The 16,742-nt window shown below is 49.6% G+C and overlaps 1 protein-coding gene across 5 annotated transcripts in view; it reads left to right on the forward strand.

Moving 5' to 3' along the window:
* The window catches only part of SAMD4A (sterile alpha motif domain containing 4A), a 234,979-nt gene extending 218,606 nt beyond the window's left edge, over nucleotides 1-16,373 (forward strand). For 3 of the 5 annotated variants that reach the window (XM_029237918.1, XM_029237919.1, XM_029237920.1), the window contains exons 11-12: nucleotides 6,213-6,296; nucleotides 7,669-7,759. In XM_029237918.1, the coding sequence (XP_029093751.1) occupies nucleotides 6,213-6,296; nucleotides 7,669-7,715 (131 nt within the window). In that variant the 3' untranslated portion in view covers nucleotides 7,716-7,759. Of the gene's footprint in view, nucleotides 1-6,212; nucleotides 6,297-7,668; nucleotides 7,760-11,989 lie in introns of those variants that run through there. The other 2 variants (XM_029237922.1, XM_029237921.1) reach the window with 1 other exon arrangement.
* The last annotated feature ends 369 nt before the right edge of the window (nucleotides 16,374-16,742 follow it).

Here is a 16,742-nt window from a genome sequence, read left to right on the forward strand (position 1 = left end):
AGCCTCTGTTTTCATGTAGAATTATGTATAATCCATTCCCAGTAAAAAGAGAATCTGGACAAGATTTGAAGACATCCTGGGCACGAGACCTTTCACCTTAAATAAATAGTTCACCCTGACCTCAGCCCCAGGACTGCAGCCCAGCCACCGTGCAACCTCACGGGAGCCCTCGCGTAGCCGACCGCTCTCTTCCAATCCTAACATACTTGTAGACTTCTCCATTGTTTCCTACCTCTTTTTTCCTTCCTGCAGCTCTCTTCCAAGTCCTCAGTCACCCTCTTTGTCCCCCATCTTAATTGGGCAGACCAGGCCCACCAGGAAGAGCTGGGCCATCCCTGGGAGAAGAACCATTTGGGTCTGTTGGTCTGAATCCTCCACCTGCACTATGTTTCCCCTCTGCTCTTATACAGCAACGCTGAACAGTTGGCTTATGCTCAGGTCAGCTATGACCCTAAGATTGTCTCCACCCTCTTCCCGTGAAGCCTCTTGTTCCCATAGTTAAAGAATCAAATACTACCAAACAGCTTATAAGAGAAAATGACTCCCCCTTGCCCTCCCTTCCCAGCCCACAGTCCCATCTCCAGAAGCAGCACTTCCAACTGTTTTCAGTTTTCCTGGTAGTTATCTGCAAGTCTCTCAATAATGTTCTTCACATACTGGACTTAGAACCCTTGGGTTATTGTTGCTGTTTTAATTAACCTCTCACCCGAGCATGACAAACCCACTTCCAGCAAGGCCCTGATGAGGCAAGGCATTTCTGGTAACCACGGCCCGGGGACAGGACTGCTCCATATTTCCTGACTGCAAATACCCTGGTTAGGGCTCAGCAGAAGCCACTTCTAAGTCCTGCCCAGCACCCTTGGCCCATGTGGGGTGGCTATTCCTGAGACATGGCCATGAAGGGCAAGGCAGGGCATAGCTGTGACCCAGGATCCCTGGCTAAAGGGAAAGCAGGCTGCAGAAAGTCCCCCCATGGGCGCAGAAAGTTCCTCCTCAGCCTTTGCATCTAGGGCCTGAGGGCCAGGGGCTGGGACTAGACCATAAGCCTCACATCAGGTAGGCAGAAATCAGGACGGCAGAAAGCGGCTTTCATCTTTACACAAGCAGTAGTAATTGTGAAGGCAAAGCAGAATAGAGATGTGCGACCAACCCAAAATTAGATACTCAGAAAACTGTGCTACATTCCAACATAGTGATTTCCTCCTGGCCGTTAGATGTCTTCAAAGCACCCATTTTGACCCATCTGAGCAAATCTTGAAGACTACAATACATTCTAAGGAAGTTTGGATTCTATAAACTTAAAATAATCCCATCAAGATGATGGAATGTCTCCAAAGAATAAAGAAAAGCCTGGGGGCTAGAACCAGCCTCCAAGTTGTATATCAATTCATCAGTCACCTTGCTTGAATTTGCGAGACACTTCTTTCTTTCCTGGACCTACAGAATCCGTGGGCCCCTTGGAGGCCAGGGCAGGAGGGGTGGTTCTCCACTTCATTCCCATGTGGACAGATTTAAAATGTTTCCCAGGACAAGCCAGGAGAGCCATCGGTGATTGTTGCCTCTTGCTGGCCTGTGGGATGAGTAAGAAACATGAAGCTGGTCCTCCCAGAGAGGAGGACAGGTTCTGATACCATCACCGGGGGGTGACAAGCTCAAAATCAGGGTGGCGCCTGGCGAGAGGGGTCATGTTTCTCCGAGAGGTAGGGTTTTTTCCCAACTGGAAAATTAGTTTGGAAACTGCTCGCAGAATGACACCTTATCTTGGAAGCAGACCCTGCTGACCCAGGCTCCGCCACCCTTGGGATCAGAGAGGATCTCAGAGCAGCCCTGGCGTGACACTAGGAGGCCACGGAAGCTCCTCGCCACCTAGAGGGCCTGACGGGAAAGGGCAGAGGGGGCCAGCAGCTGACTTCAAAGGAAAAGCATGGAGAAAGGTAGATGGGGCAGCCTCACAGGGGACCTCATCCTTCCCTTGCACAAAACCATGTGCAAACTACCTTTGGTGCTGGACCACCCAGATGTGAGATGGGTAAGGCAGTGCCTTACCTGGCAGCATTTCATGATGTGACATATCTGTTCTCCATCGCAAACCTCCCCTGTGCAGTGGCTCATGACTGGAATCCTTCCATCGTTAGAATACCTGGGAGCATAGTGCACAAAGCTGTTATCATTGCTTTCTCCTTAGTGTGAGTGAGTTTCAGACTGCTTCCAGAGAACTGCCTTAGAAAGAGGGGAGAGGGGGAGTGCCGTCAGTGCACTGGCTCCGCTGAGGGGATGGAAGGGGCTGCCCTGCAGAAGCAGAGGCCAGAGCAGGGACCCGCTTAGAGTACCTGATCAACATTTGCTCCCTCCTTCTAGTAATCCAAGGCAAACAGCCCTGCTCAGGACTGACAGAGGATGGGCAGGGAGGTTGGCAAATGAATCAGTTCTATCACAGCCAAGAACCCAGCTGGGTCTGTGCCCCACTGCTTCTGAGAGCCAAATTCAGAGAGACCGACTTGAGGCAAGATGGTACAATAGTGTCGTGTACCATAGTGTGCCCATCATTGTTTGTGAAAATGTGGGCCCCATAGGATTTCCGCAGCACTTAGTTCTGCAGGTCTAGGAGTGAGGTCCCCAGAGAAGAGCTCCGTTCCCCACAGCAGATTCAGGGAGCGACTGCGCACCTGTGTTCCCTGCCGCCTGCCCACCACTACCAGCTCTGCACGGCCGCATTGGCCCATTTCCCTGCCCGCACTGATCTCTTTTCCTTTTGACACCATTCTCCCCCTTTCCTCTTGGTTCCCGCCTTCCCTTTATCTTCCTTCCTCCCCTCATCACAGTTGTGTAGCTCCCACTTCTGCATCCCCTGCCCCTTCCTCAAGAGACTGACTTTCCTCATTTCTCGCCTTCCAGCAACCCACTTCTCACTCAACCAGACTCAAAGCCCTCCTGGTTCACTCAGCAGAGTGGCCTCAGCTGTCGTTGGCAAAGTGGGATCCTCAAGGTTTCTCCTAGAATGCCCCAACCTGCTGCTTGTTCTAAAGTCCTAAAAACATTGGCCTCTTTACCTCAGCCTCAGGGACTTGGAGAGAGAGGCAGAAGGACACTTCAGGCCAGGTGGACCCTGCAGCAACACCTCATTAGGGATGGGCGCTGCTTCCTTCCGGAATCCTCTTGACCCTGGGCCTGAACAGCAGTCCCTGTTCTTGTGGGACTTCCGAAAAGGCACAATTTGAAAGTCCCACATCAGCCTAGACTTTGGGCATCCTAGAACTGGGGATCCTCAAATACATCCTAAATACTGGAAGGGTCTGATGGGGAGGGGAAGAATCCCTCGTACTCAGAGATGCCATCTGAGCTAAGGAAACAGCCCTGCTCAGGCAACAGGACAGAAGGCTCAGAGTCTATCCTTTTTGCCCTCCCGAAGACTCGAAACTACACCTGCCTGGTCTGTTACAGCTGGGGGCCCAGGATAAACGCGATGAGCCCCCAGGCTGAGCAGAAGCAAGGACAAGAGTTGGTCTGTGGTCCAAGTGGACCTGTGGGCAGGAGCTGTCCACACGCTTAGTCGGGGCATGGAGAGCTCTGCCCACCAAGCCACCCGTGGCTGAGGGCTTACAGCTGAGATGGAAGCTGCTCTTCACCCGTCTGGTCTCCCTCTGTCTCCTGTGTGCAGGGAGATGCCACGGATCTGTTTTTATCAAATACACAATTAAAAAGTCACACTATTAGGAAACTCTGGAGTGTGAACATACGGGCTTCTCCCAAGACTTAGAATTTTTCAAAGCTGCTCTGAGAGTGGTTAGGAGTCACGACTCCCCCGTGCAACAGAGGGAAGAGCTGGAGGATAAAAAGCAAGCATGCCGACTTTCAACCTAAAAGAGCAGCCACTAGGGTTTGGAGATTCTGGAGCAGAGAGCCCCACATTTCTCAGCCCCCCTTTTTTTGGAACACGCAATCCCAGGCTTGGAAAATGCCATTTTGCTGCGTGTTGGCAAGAAATCCTGCAGCTGAAACACTTCTCTCCAAATGTCGAGCATCTTTATTTATCCAAATCTCTCCACAGTGTTTGTTTAAAGGGGAGTGCTAGAGAGTAAACTAAATTTTACAATGAGCATATGGATGGCTGTAACTGCTGGGTTTTTTTTTTTTTTTATTTGCTAACTGGCTATATATAAAATTGTGTTTCTATTTTATAGATTTCACACCCTGAAGGCTGCTAATTTTTGCATGCATATGATTTTCACATGAATGGATGAAAATACTAAAATACTCTTCCCTCTGGGTTGTTTAATTGCCCGACCCTACTCAGAGCAGTGGTGGATGGGCGTGTGGGGAAACCAGCTTCCCTAGAAGCCCAGTTGTCCTCTGTCTGCTCATGAACTGGCACAGTTGTCTTTCAGACCCATCGATGCTGGAACTGGTGTCAGAAAGAACCTTATCTGCTCCCCAGTGTTCATATCGATCGCTTTTGCCAACCTTCTCTTTGAGAATTTTAAATAACGGAAACGACATCTGCCTCTGAATTAGCTGGTAATGGGGAACACAGATTGCAGGGAAGGCTGAAATATATAGCTCCTCGAGGAAAACAAATACTTTGGTTTAGCCATTCGTTTCAACTTCCCCTCCCACCAAACCATCAACCTCATTTTTCATTCCCTACCCCCGCTCCGGCCCCAAGCGCCCCCTAGTGGAGATGCGAAGGAGCCAGGAAATGGCCTGCAGCTTGGGCCTCAGGATCCTTTCCCCACTTTACAGATAGAAGAGCTAAGGCCCAAAGAAGGGAACAGCTTCCCAGGGTCACACAGGAAGGCAGTGGCAACGCTGAGACTCCCCCAGGCACTCAGAACATATCCCACTGCTGATTTTTTCTGCCCTCTCCCATAGGATTTCACAGTTCTGTCCGAGTTTCACAGTAGCTGTCAGTTTCCTTCTATTTCCATCTTTTTCATCACTCCATAGACAGGTAATGAGGTGTGCAGAAGGCCATGGCTGGGTATCATGGGAGAGTCAGAGAAATCTGAGAGCATCGTCGCTGTCTGCAAGGCACTTCCAAACTAGTAAAGGATGTTCAAGAGTTCCACAGGATAGGGAGGTTGGGGGAGGTGCTGACGGTGAGCCCTAGCACGACAGAGGAGGCTCAGGGGTGCCTCCCCCTTGGAGGAGAGATAGGGAGGGTCCACATGGTAGAGGGGCTTTGTGGTTAGTATGCACAGTATTGTCCTGGGTAGCGGGAACCCTAGAACAGACGTCTCAGCCCTTGCTTCCCAGTGCTTGGAGTTGGAGAGTGTTGACAGGCATGGCAGGCATGCAGTGTGCAGTGGAGCAGCAGCTCTGGGTGAGACCCATGTGGCTTCCTGTCCCAGCTCCGTGTCAGCTGGCTAGCCTTGACAAGTCACTTAGCCTCTGGGGGCCCCACTTGAGAACTGGACACCCAGCAGGGTCTTGGACTCAGAAGAGGCTCTTGCCAGGCTGTGGCTTCCCTTTCCTGCTCCTTGTAATGAAGCAGAAATGCATCAGGCCCCAGTTCTAGGCACAGGGAGCAAAGCCAAGTCCTGCTCCAATGAAGCAAACACTCAACTGGGAGGAGGTGACAAATACACACATGTCAGGTGTTGGTGATGGCGATGAAGAAAAATAAAGCAGAGAAAAGGGATGGGATGGAAAAATTCTGTTCACATACAATGAACAGAAAGTCCTTTCCAAGGAGACGGTAGAGCCAGAGACGTGACAGCAGGCAGAGAGCGAGCCATGGAAATGTCCAGGGACCAGCATTCTGGGCAGAGGGAACAGCAGTGCAAAGGCCCTGGGGTAGAAAAGGGCCTGGTAGGGAGTGAAGGAAGGGGTTGCTGTACGAAGGCAGAGAGGTAACAAGAGGCCAGGTCTTCGGGGCCTTGCAGGCCATGGCAAGGGGTTGGCTTTTACTCCGATGGGAAGCCGCTGGAGGGGTCTGAGCAGAGGCCTGGCAGACTGTGACCATGACAGCTATTTTTAGTCACCAATTTTTTTCCAGCTGCAGTGGACTCAGTGTGTCTAACAGACTCAGAGGTTGGTTGAACCCGAGTCCAGCTCACCCTCCACGCCGGCCCTGTTGGTCTCTCCCGCCCCCCGAGTCCTCCCAGGGAGGCACTCCAAACCCTCACCCTGGCAGGTGGAGCCAGCGACACCATGCCTACTTCCTCCTTGCTCTCAGAGCCCCTGTCACCAACGGAACCCTTTGTCCCTTGCAGAATTCCAGCTTCCCGTGACTGAACCTGACATCAACAACAGGCTGGAGTCCTTGTGCCTCAGTATGACCGAGCACGCCCTGGGAGGTGAGTGCATCCTCCCCGCATGGCACTGCACACCTGGGAGAACCCCCAGCCACGTGCCATCCTCCACAGCTCGGGAGAGAGGGAAGGGCACAGGCCGAGGAGGCAAGGGACAGGGAGGGAGAGGGAGAGTGGCTGCAGGGTGCTGTCGAACCCTCGTCAAGCCTCGCCATACACAGTGGCCGCCAGCGCCCTTGCTCCTCCTTCTCTGGGAGGTGCCTCGGGGCCCCGGAGACTGAGGCTGCCCTCTTTCCCCAGAGGCTCCACCCCCCAGGGCACACTGGAATCCCAGCCCCGCAGCTGTCCTAGCCCAGTGCGGGCGCTGGAGGAGCCAGGAACACAAGACGTGGCTTTTAGTGGAAACATTCCCCCACAGCACTGGATTCCTTCCTTCTCGGCACTAGATCCCCCAGTCCGGTCCAAGCGTATCCCAACTTGCTCTAAAAATAGAATTTCTGAAACCAAAATCCCTCCTTGTTTTTACATCTCCCTGTTCCAATGGCTTCCACGACGCCCAGAGCCCCAAGCAGTCCGAGGCGTCCTTCGCAGTGTGACAGGGACGGTCTAGTTGGATGCGCCAGTGGTATGCAGGGCTGCAGCCTCTGGAGGAGCTCCCAGAAGCAGCTGGGTCGTCCCACTGTGTGTTTGGTCTGCAGCCCTGCATCGTCACGACAGCCCTGGGAGGCCTTCAGTGCCCTCCTGGTACTAACCGGGTGCCTTCCTCTGGCCTGGACTCACTGCCAGCCCTGGGGTGTTTGGCAGACGGAGGAGAGACGTCCGCCCCTTCCTGCCAACCTCCAGGGAGGCTGTGAGTCACGGAGATCGAGACAGGCCTCCTGTGACCCTTCCCGACAGCCCTGTCCGGTCTGGACGTGCTCACCCACCGCAGAGGCAGAGACGGGTACACGGAGAGGCACAATTTGTGCTAGCCCAGCAGCAGCAGAAAGAAATGCTGTCATAAGCCGCTGCTCCAGAGAGCTTTGTCCTCCTGACCAGGGGTGTTTAGATTTTCAGTCTCTACAAACACAGGCTTATCCTGAAACCAAATAGGACAAAGGTAAATGCTCTGTGTGGAGCAGAGTACAGGCCGGGACTGCACCCACCTGACCTCACCCATGCAAGGTTCTCCATAGCCTGGAGAAAGCCTCCGCTCCGTACCAGAAGGGAGCTAGCTGAAGGCCTCCCAGGGCTGCTGAGCAGACAGACGGTGGGGTGCACAGCTCCCTCTGTGACCCCCCGTGGGGGTTCCGGGGAATGCCATTTGCACACACCACTCTCTCCCTTGGCCATTCAGTTCAGATCTTAGAAGCTTTGCAGCACCACTGGTTCACTCCTGGTACCTCCGCGTGTGGTGCCACCAGCTCCTCTTCTCCAGGTAACCGAGGAGATTGGGTCAGCACCCTGACATCCCCTGAGGAGTAATGGGAAACAACCCAAAGGTCCATCAGCCGATGAATATGGATGGACAAGATGCACTATAGCCACACAGTGGAATGTCATTCAGCCTTGGAAAGGAATGAAGTACTGTTACATGGCTGATCTGTGAAAGCATTATGCTAATGGGTGAAAAAGCCAGACACAAAACGCCACACCGTGTATGATTCCCTTAATGTGACACGTCCAGAATAGGCAAACCTACAGAGACAGAAGGCAGATCAGTGGCTGCCAGGGTTTGGAGGGCGGTGGGAATGGAGAGTGGCTGCTAATGGGCACCAGATTTCTTTCGGGGGTGACAAAATAGTCTGGAATTCAATGGTGGTGATGGCTGCGCAGCTCTTGTGAATATGCTCAAAACCACCGAACTGTACACTTTAAAAGGGTGACATTTGTGGTGTGCAAATTATATCTCAGTTTTGTCCTAAACGGAAGGCCTCCGGACCTGAGCCTTCAGCCCAAGCGCAGCCCCCTGTAGGCAGCCCAGGTGCCCTCCCACCTGACACCTGACAGGCGCTGGCTTGCAGGGCGACTCCACTGAGTCCTGCATTGCCTGTGAGAGTCAGCCAGGAGGACTGACCTCCCCCCCCCCCCCCCCCCCCCCCGCCCCGGGCTTGACAGATCTCAGGTAATTGGTGTGTTGGAAGCTCTTATCAACCTGCTAAGTGCTAACGTCAACATCAACATTAAGAGCAGTAATGCCAAATGCTCTTTATTAAAGGGAGGTCTTCATTGAAAGACTCCATTTTTAGCCTGTTCTTCTATTTTTACAGGAAACATCTGTGAACTGGTTTTTTTGCTAATGTTTTCATCTTGTTAATCTCCTAAGCCTTTTTATTGCTGTGTTTTTTCTCAATAATCCTTTCTGGTGGGAGGCCTCATAAGCAGTTTCCTGAGCAGGGAATGGAAATTAGGTTCAGGGTGGCCCAGTTGGGTGCGGTGGCAGCGGTGTGCCCTCCCACTGTGACAGCACCTTTCTGCTGGCCGACCCCTGCCAGGTGCCAACGGAGATGACTTTGCTGGGAACAGAACTTCTGCCAGTGAGTGAAGTTATCTTACACGAGGACGAATGACCAGGGAGAGGGAAGCAGAGTAGTAAAAGATGCTCCTCTGCTTGTATCTCAAGGAAAGAGGGGGAGGGCTTCCCTGGTGGCACAGTGGTTGAGAGTCCGCCTGCCGATGCAGGGGACACGGGTTCGTGCCCCGGTCCGGGGGGATCCCACATGCCGCGGAACGGCTGGGCCTGTGAGCCATGGCCGCTGGGCCTGCGCGTCCGGAGCCTGTGCTCCGTCCGCAATGGGAGAGGCCACAACAGTGAGAGGCCCGCGTACCGCAAAAAAAAAAAAGAAAAGAGGGGGAGAGGTGTCCAAGTTCCTAGGACACCACATCCCAGGATGGCCATTCTAACGGGGCTGCTCCCCGGGCCCCAAGCCTTGGGGCCCATCCTTTTGTGCTGGCATCTCTGCTCTTTCAGTCTCCTCCAGTAACTGCTACCCTCTGGGTGTTGGTCGAAGCTACTTTTCCCATCCATCTTCCTATCCTAGCCTTCCCTATCCATCTCTTCTTTTCTCTCCCCAGGCCCCTCCGACAGAACCGGTGAGGAAGCCCAGGGGGTGGGTTGCCTCTGCCATCTTGGTTTGTGAGTCTTTATTTAAGGCTTTCATCTGGCTCTGCTGGGCTTGCTCCTGACTGGTGGCCCCAGGTGTTCAGGGAGACTCAGTACCAGCAGAATGAGTCTGCGAGGCTCCGCCCAGCAGAATGGCGTCCATAGTGAATCAAACCATAAAGAGGAATGCACGGTCCATCCTCGGATGTTCTGGGGTTTGTGCTTCACCTGATCCCGTCGTCATTCTTTCTCACCTTCTCTCCTCACTTCTTCTTGGGACTTAAAGCTCCACTTATAGCCTATATAAGTGCAAATCGGGAAAAGGTTCCACTTTCTCAAGACATTATTCTGCCTTTCATTTGAAATTTGCCATAGTAATTATAAAACCTATGATGGTTGCATGTGAATGGTGCCCCTTTGAGTTGTGCAGTGCACGACCCGCACAACTGTAAATGGTGCGTCTGGACTTAACCTACTGGTCATTTCCCTGCAGGTGAATACCGACCATCACCCTTGGAGGATGAGGTATAGGGTGAGAATTCTGTGAAAATGCAACTTGGGGCTTGGGTTAGTTGAGATTTTCTTGTTTTCAGCTCCTCACTTCAACAACTATGAAATGTTGACATTAATGAATGGACGAGTTGAGGCCCAGCAAGAGTGTGCACTGTGCTTCTACAGATGAGGGGGTGGCCTCTGCACCCTCACCCCACCCACACATGTGTGTGTGCACACATACACACACTCACTGTTCTCCCACAGCCAGCTACCACTGCTGAGCCACCACTCAAGAGGCTACGGTTGACATGCGTGGAAGGCGGGAAGAGGTGATTCGTTCACATCTGGGGACCTCTAGGATTGATAATCTGAAACAACAGATGCTCTCAGGGGCCATTTGCTTCCCTTCTATAAAATCTCTCAAAAAATCATGTAGAACTTTACACACACACACACACACACAAGTAAAACTGGGAAAATCTGTAAGATGGGTAGATTACATCAATGTCACTATCTTGGTGGTAATACTATACTATACTTTTGCAAAATGTTACCTTAGGGGCAAACTCAGAAACAGGGTGGTCTTTCTTATGTGGACCGACAGTGATCTCATTAAAAATCTGAATGAAAGAAACATTCTCCCTCCAAGTCCCTGCTGGCAAGATGCCAGCCTGGCACCACCCACGAGGCGGCCAGGAGACCCCTGCAGTGGGCCTAGTGCTCCCCTGTATCACTTAGGTCCTCCAGCTTTCCCTGGAACAGTCGGCCACGCCCCTCTCACACCTGAGCTCTGCCCACTGCATCTAGACGCACCTCTGCTAGACGGGCCTTGTGATGTGGAGCTTTAGACCAAGACACATCTACTGACATGTGGACGTCAGCGAAACCAGGGAGGCATCCTGCATCCCATCCTGGCCTTCATTTAGTGGTCACTGAACATAGTCATTTCTACCTCCTATGACTAATCCATGCCTCTCTCTGCTCACTGGAGAAACTCTAGCATGGACCATTGTAGGGACCTCTTAACTGGTTCACCATTCTGAAGTCAAATCTGGTTACTCTACCACTTATAACTCCCCAGTTACTTATGTCCAAGCTCCTGTTAATAGTACACAAGGCCCTTATCGTCTGATTCTGGGGACTCTCCCACAGCCCCATGTGAAAAGGGGTTGGGCAGCCGTCGGCTCCCTCTGTGGTCTGGCTTACTCATGGCCTCTCCTCTCTGACAGTCATGTCCCCCACTTTCTCTATAGCCTGGTTTCACCGATTCTCCATAACACCGACATGGCATATGCTGGGTGGCCTCAGCACTCTTCCATGTCCACTGGATCTTTCAGTTCCAGGTGCCAAAAAAAAATCTCACCCTGGTGTCTCTGCCCCCGATCAGATTCTTGAGACAGAGAATCTGGATCAGTTTGGGTCAGCTGCATCCCCCTGGTCTGCTCAGCTGTGATCAGAGATCACAGTCACCACCACTCATCCCTGGCCTTTCAGCAGGGACTCAGGGGGAAAGGGAGATGCTCCCAAAGAAAGGGACATGAGCTGGACAGGTCCACCTACATGTGTATTGCAAAACCTAGCTGGCTCTCTGCCGTATCTCCTGCCACTCCTCCTGTCCTTCATCCTAAACCTCCAGCCCGCCCCCAGGCCCACCATTTGATGAGCAGCATCACGCCTGTACATGAGCTGTATGCCCTCCCCACCCTAATACTCTCCTGCCTCCTCCTTTCTTCTCCTACCAGACCATCTACAAAGTCATTTTCTTTCTCTGTGAAACCATCCTTGACTTCCAAGGGCAACCTAAACACTCCTTCCCCCTTGTTCCTGCTGTGCCTGGTACATACTCCATTACAGCAACCATCCCTCATGTGTCATTGTCAGTTTACATGTCCGTGTCCTATCTAGGATATATATATACTTGGACTAAGTGTGAGGATTAGGTCTTTTCATCTTGGTTTCCAGGCTCAGTATGGCTCCTGGCAAAAATAGCTATGTTGAGTGGGTGGGTATGTGAAGAATGAGTGAATGGATGGATGGATGAATTTAACCCTTATCTGTCCTCAGAGACTGGGAGGTCCAACATGCATGACGCTGGAATCGGTGGGCATGAATGGAATTGCTTTGCTCACCTGTGCCCATTGTGTCCTCCTTTCTCTCCCAGACGGGGCTGACCGGACCTCCACAATCTAGAGTTGAAGATGACAGTGACCGCGCTGGCCGTGAAACCGACTGCTGCGGGTCCAGTGTTAGCCGTCTTCAGGGTTGCACAGAATCCTCCAAGATACTTTGCAGCCATTTCTTTTCCCCTGGTCCCTCTCCCATTTTGATTTTGTGAGAGCGTAGGTCGTCCTTGTAAACATATCAGTAGACCTGGGACTGGTTATTTCGTCATTTGTTTCTGTCGTGGGATGGCTTGGTGTGGGGCATGGGGAGGGATCTCTAAGGGAAACATAGGACTGGGAACGGGTGGAGGGAATGCAAGTGGCTTCTTGGATGGAAATGAGGGGGGAAAAAAAAAGAGGGTACCGCTTGGAAAGAGATGAGAGACTTGGGAGGGAGGCAGAAGCCCCAGCCCTTGGGAACCTTCTCAGAAGCCTGCCTTCAGAGTCAGGCCCCGGGAGGAAAGCACGGATGCCTGCGACTAAAGCACAACGGCGGCTCGCTCTTTTATGTCTCCCCTGATTGGATTCCCTGAGGCCCCTGCTTGAAATCCAGCCGCAGAAGAAGTCCACATGGCAACGGGGGCAGGAAGGGAGAAATTCCCTCCAACAAAATTTCAGATAAACTTTGATTTGTGTATTGTTTACATAACAATTTTAAAGGGTACATAATGTGTAAAGAGTTGGGATAGAACTTTTCTTCATACTATGGTTTTTGTAAAGGATTTGTTGCTATGGATTCATTTTTTCCCTCTATTTTTATAATAGCAGCAGGGTTGTCTTTTTAAATGGCTGCCAAGCTCTGCTTCTCGGGAAGACGGAGCTGTCGCGTAGGCCTGAGTTGTGTCTCCCACCTGTGGGTGGGAGGAGTGTGTAGGTGGAGTTGAGGATGTGGCTGGAGTGGGCGGAGCACTGGGCAGGGCGCCACCATGTGATCGGTTATGGGATTGCGCGCAGTCACCTAGGGAGTCTAAAGGAATCCTGCTGCCCTTTCTACGCTGGATTTGCTTCTCACCAGGAGAACCTCTTTCTCCCCACCCTACCATGGGGTGTCATCCTATCACTCCTGGCCTCACTACACACACACACACACACACACACACACACACACACGTGGGTACAAGTTTCACTGGAGGAGAAAAGGCAAGGATGGATATTTTTCCCTAGCAAGAGGCCTTAATACACAGATAATAAGCTCAAAAGGCCGCTTTTGGGGGGGTTGCTCGCAGGAACCCCAGCCTGGGGGCTGCAGCCCCTTGGCTCGCTCACCGCTGAGGAAGAGGAGGAAAAGAGCAAGGTCCGGCAACAGTGTATAAACGGTCAGTCAGCAAGTGGCAGAGAGAGCTGCGGGGAGACGTCCCAGGTGGGCAGTGGAAGAAGATGTGAGAAAGGTCGACTTCATGATGGAAATGATGATTCTATCACGTACGTCAGGGATTTGCTGTGTTGTCGGCTGATTTATCCACCCGCATGGAAGGGAGACAAAACTACTACTTAACATGGTGACAGATTAACAAACTATGCTACCAAAAAGTAATAGCTCTATTTCTTAAGGGCAAGAAAGACTACGTTTGGAATTTGATGCAATAGAGGGTATTAGAGGAAATCCAAGAGGAGCTGTGCTCTGCGCTGGAAAATTGGGTTGTGTAAATGATAGTGTGACAGCTCAGCCAGAGGCGAGATCAGGGAGATGGTAGGAGGCCTGTTTATTGAATGGGTGTCTGGTACCATTTTGGGGGTTTGTTTTTTTTAGCAAAGTCAGAGTCGAAATTAAAGAGATCAGACCATGAAAATCACTGCGTTTGCTTGGGGTTATGTTTTAAAATAATGAAGTAAATACAATTTAAAAGGCCTTAATGAAATCCAAACAGCTTTCTTCTACCTTCAAGATTGAAAATGTACACCCAACACAGCCTTGGATGTTGTGAAGCTTGCAAAGTCTTCTTAAGGTCTAAAATGTGGGAACATCTTAACCACAGAGAGCCTTTAGCAAGCAAAGAACATTGAATCCACAACATCCTGCACTACATTTTATAAAAAAGGGGGGGGGGCTCTCCATGGGTGACCATGTTCTAAAGATGCAAATTCATTTGCAGAAAGAGGCAGCACTTTTAAGTTGATATTTTTTAACCAAGTGCCATTAACATTCATCCTCCACTCCCCTTTTCTAAGCAAGCTTAGGGTTACTTGGGGAATGTGTTGGGATGGACAATCGTGTGAGCCAGGAAGGACAAGTCAAAGATGTTGAAGGCCAAAGGCAAGACCAGAGGGTTTGCGAAGGTGTTTTTTGGATGCTAAGAACGTTAATGGAAGAAAAAAACAATGGTATAACACATCTTGTGGAGAAATTAAAAAGCATTCAGATCTGCTGCAAAACACGTATATCCATAAACACTCGGGTTGTTCAGAAAACAGATTGTGAACACAATCACATTAGCATGAATCCTTTAAAAGGATGAAGACCTTAAAGTATTTGCAAATCTGAATTTCTATTTATTCCTTCACTGAATATAGAAACAATGGTTATCTGATTATTAGAGATATTATTTTGGATATGTTACTTATTAACTTGCTATGGCTGGTAACCATGATAAAGTCTGTTATTAATAACAACATAATTCTTTTTTTAAGAGAAAAGCTTATTTTTCATTGACTGTGTATAGATTTATCTACTTAGTTGTGTTTTGCTCTTAGTGTTTTAATTTTTTTTTAAGTTGACTGTTCTGATAAATTTTAGGCGCCTGTCCCCACCTTGTTTTGAGTCCTGTGTTGACTGCAGGTATACAGCTCAATCTAAAAATCCTAAAGCAAAAGAGCTTTATTTATAAAAAAAAAAAAAAAAAAAACAAACAGTTGCATGCATAGAAGGCTGTGAAGTCGGATATTTAGTAATAAAGCGGCAGTGCCTTTTTTTGTATTTACCCATTGACCCCCCAATGCAACTGTTTTATATTAAGTAAATAGTAAACGTTAAAAATCTCAGAGTAAAATCTATTTCACTACATGGGTTTTTTTTCTCCCCTTGTTCTGATTCAAGCAGTGTGTATTTGACATCTCTACATTGTCCCAGGGACAGTGATGTTCTACGATATTGTTATCATGTATGATGTTTTATTGGTGCTTTTTATTCATAGTGGTTTCTTACCAGAAACAGTAGGAAGACACACATGAACTGTGTACAAGAAATGAAACATTGCTGCTGATATGTTTTGTTTTGTTTTCCACATGCTTTTTGAGTTTCACTTTTTAAACCAAGGGCCAGCAAGCAAAATCAATGCCCTGAAGAGGGCGGCTGTTTGCACCAAGCTCTCCAATGCTGTGTATTGACGGTCCCTTTTTGGTACTCAGGATTGGAGCTAGAGCTGGGCCCCCTCTCCCATTCATTTGAAGAGACACTGAGGGAAACAAGGTTTTCTTTTGAGGTGTCGTTGGCTGCCTTTTACGGAATGGGAGCCTTCTCCGGGTCTTCTGTTCTTCTGCCCCTCTTGTAGCTACTGCCAGTGCAAGGTTTGTAGATGCACGTTCCCCCTCTGGAACCGGGATCTCCCTGAGAGCCTAGCCTGGGGGCTGAGCTGGGTTGAATGCATACGCGCACAACCAGAAGGGCAGCGAGGGGAGGAGAAAGCAGCCCCCATCTCGGTGGCCCTCTGGGGATGTCTTGGGCAGGTGGCCCCAGCTTGGGTGCAGGGAAGCAGCCTAACCAAGGCGTTCAGGTGTGCCTGTTACAAGAAGGCCCTGGGGAAGGATAATTTGCACATGGGGCTGTGATAACACTAATGTTGATTTTTTGTTTTACAAGTCATCAGAGATGTTTGCAAAGTGAGTTTTATTTTTTTGTAATTCCTTTATCTTTACTTAAAGGTGAATGTGTATTCCTCTGGGAGGAATAGGAAGAAAACAGGAATGTTAATAATGTCAAACAGAAGACTTCCTCCCTTATTAATATATAACCCTCATGTATTTATGCCTAATGTAAGCTGACTTTTAAAAAGCTTTCTTTTGTTGCATGCCCCATGCAGACATCCCTATTGTACATGCATGCCTTTCGTCCTGTTTTCCTGTATAAAGTTAGTGAACAAAGAACTATTTTTGCCTAGTTCATGTTGCCAAGCAATGCATATTTTTTAAATTTGTCATATATGGAAATAGCATGTTTGTTACATGTAAAAGCTTTACTGATATACAGATATACTAATGTTTGAAGAAGCTGTTCTTTGCAAGTGTACAGTTTTCAAATGTTACCAGTGAAACACCCTTGTGGTTTAAACTTGCTACAATGTATTTATTACTCATTTCCTCCCATGTAACTAAGAATCATGGCTATATTTCATATCAACGTTATATTGAAAGTGAAGGGAAATGATTAATACAAGGTTTTGTAACACTGGTGTGTGTCTTTTTTCGTTTTCGTCAATATGATCGATTAGAAAACAAGAACTGAATCTTAGAAATAAGCCAGCCAGGAAGAATAAGCCTGACATCCCTGTAAACTGTTCCCCCCGACCATTCTATGAAAACTGTGTCTTCCAACCATGAGCTACTTTTTTTTAACAAAAAGTTAGGGAGAGAGGTGTAAAATTTTATGCAGCTTGATCTGTGCCCAGAGTAACCAATAAATGTATCACCTGAGTTAGGGGTATGTTTCTAAATAAAAACTCTAACCTTGCAGGTGGTACTGTTTATAGCTTGCTCTCCACCCTCAGTGCCTTTGAAATCATATTTTACCCCTTAACCACAGCATAAACAGTAGCCTCC

The sequence above is a fragment of the Monodon monoceros genome, unplaced genomic scaffold, assembly GCF_005190385.1.
Source record: "Monodon monoceros isolate NGI ecotype Baffin Bay Population unplaced genomic scaffold, NGI_Narwhal_1 Super_Scaffold_21, whole genome shotgun sequence".
NCBI classification, from domain to species: Eukaryota; Metazoa; Chordata; class Mammalia; order Artiodactyla; family Monodontidae; genus Monodon; species Monodon monoceros.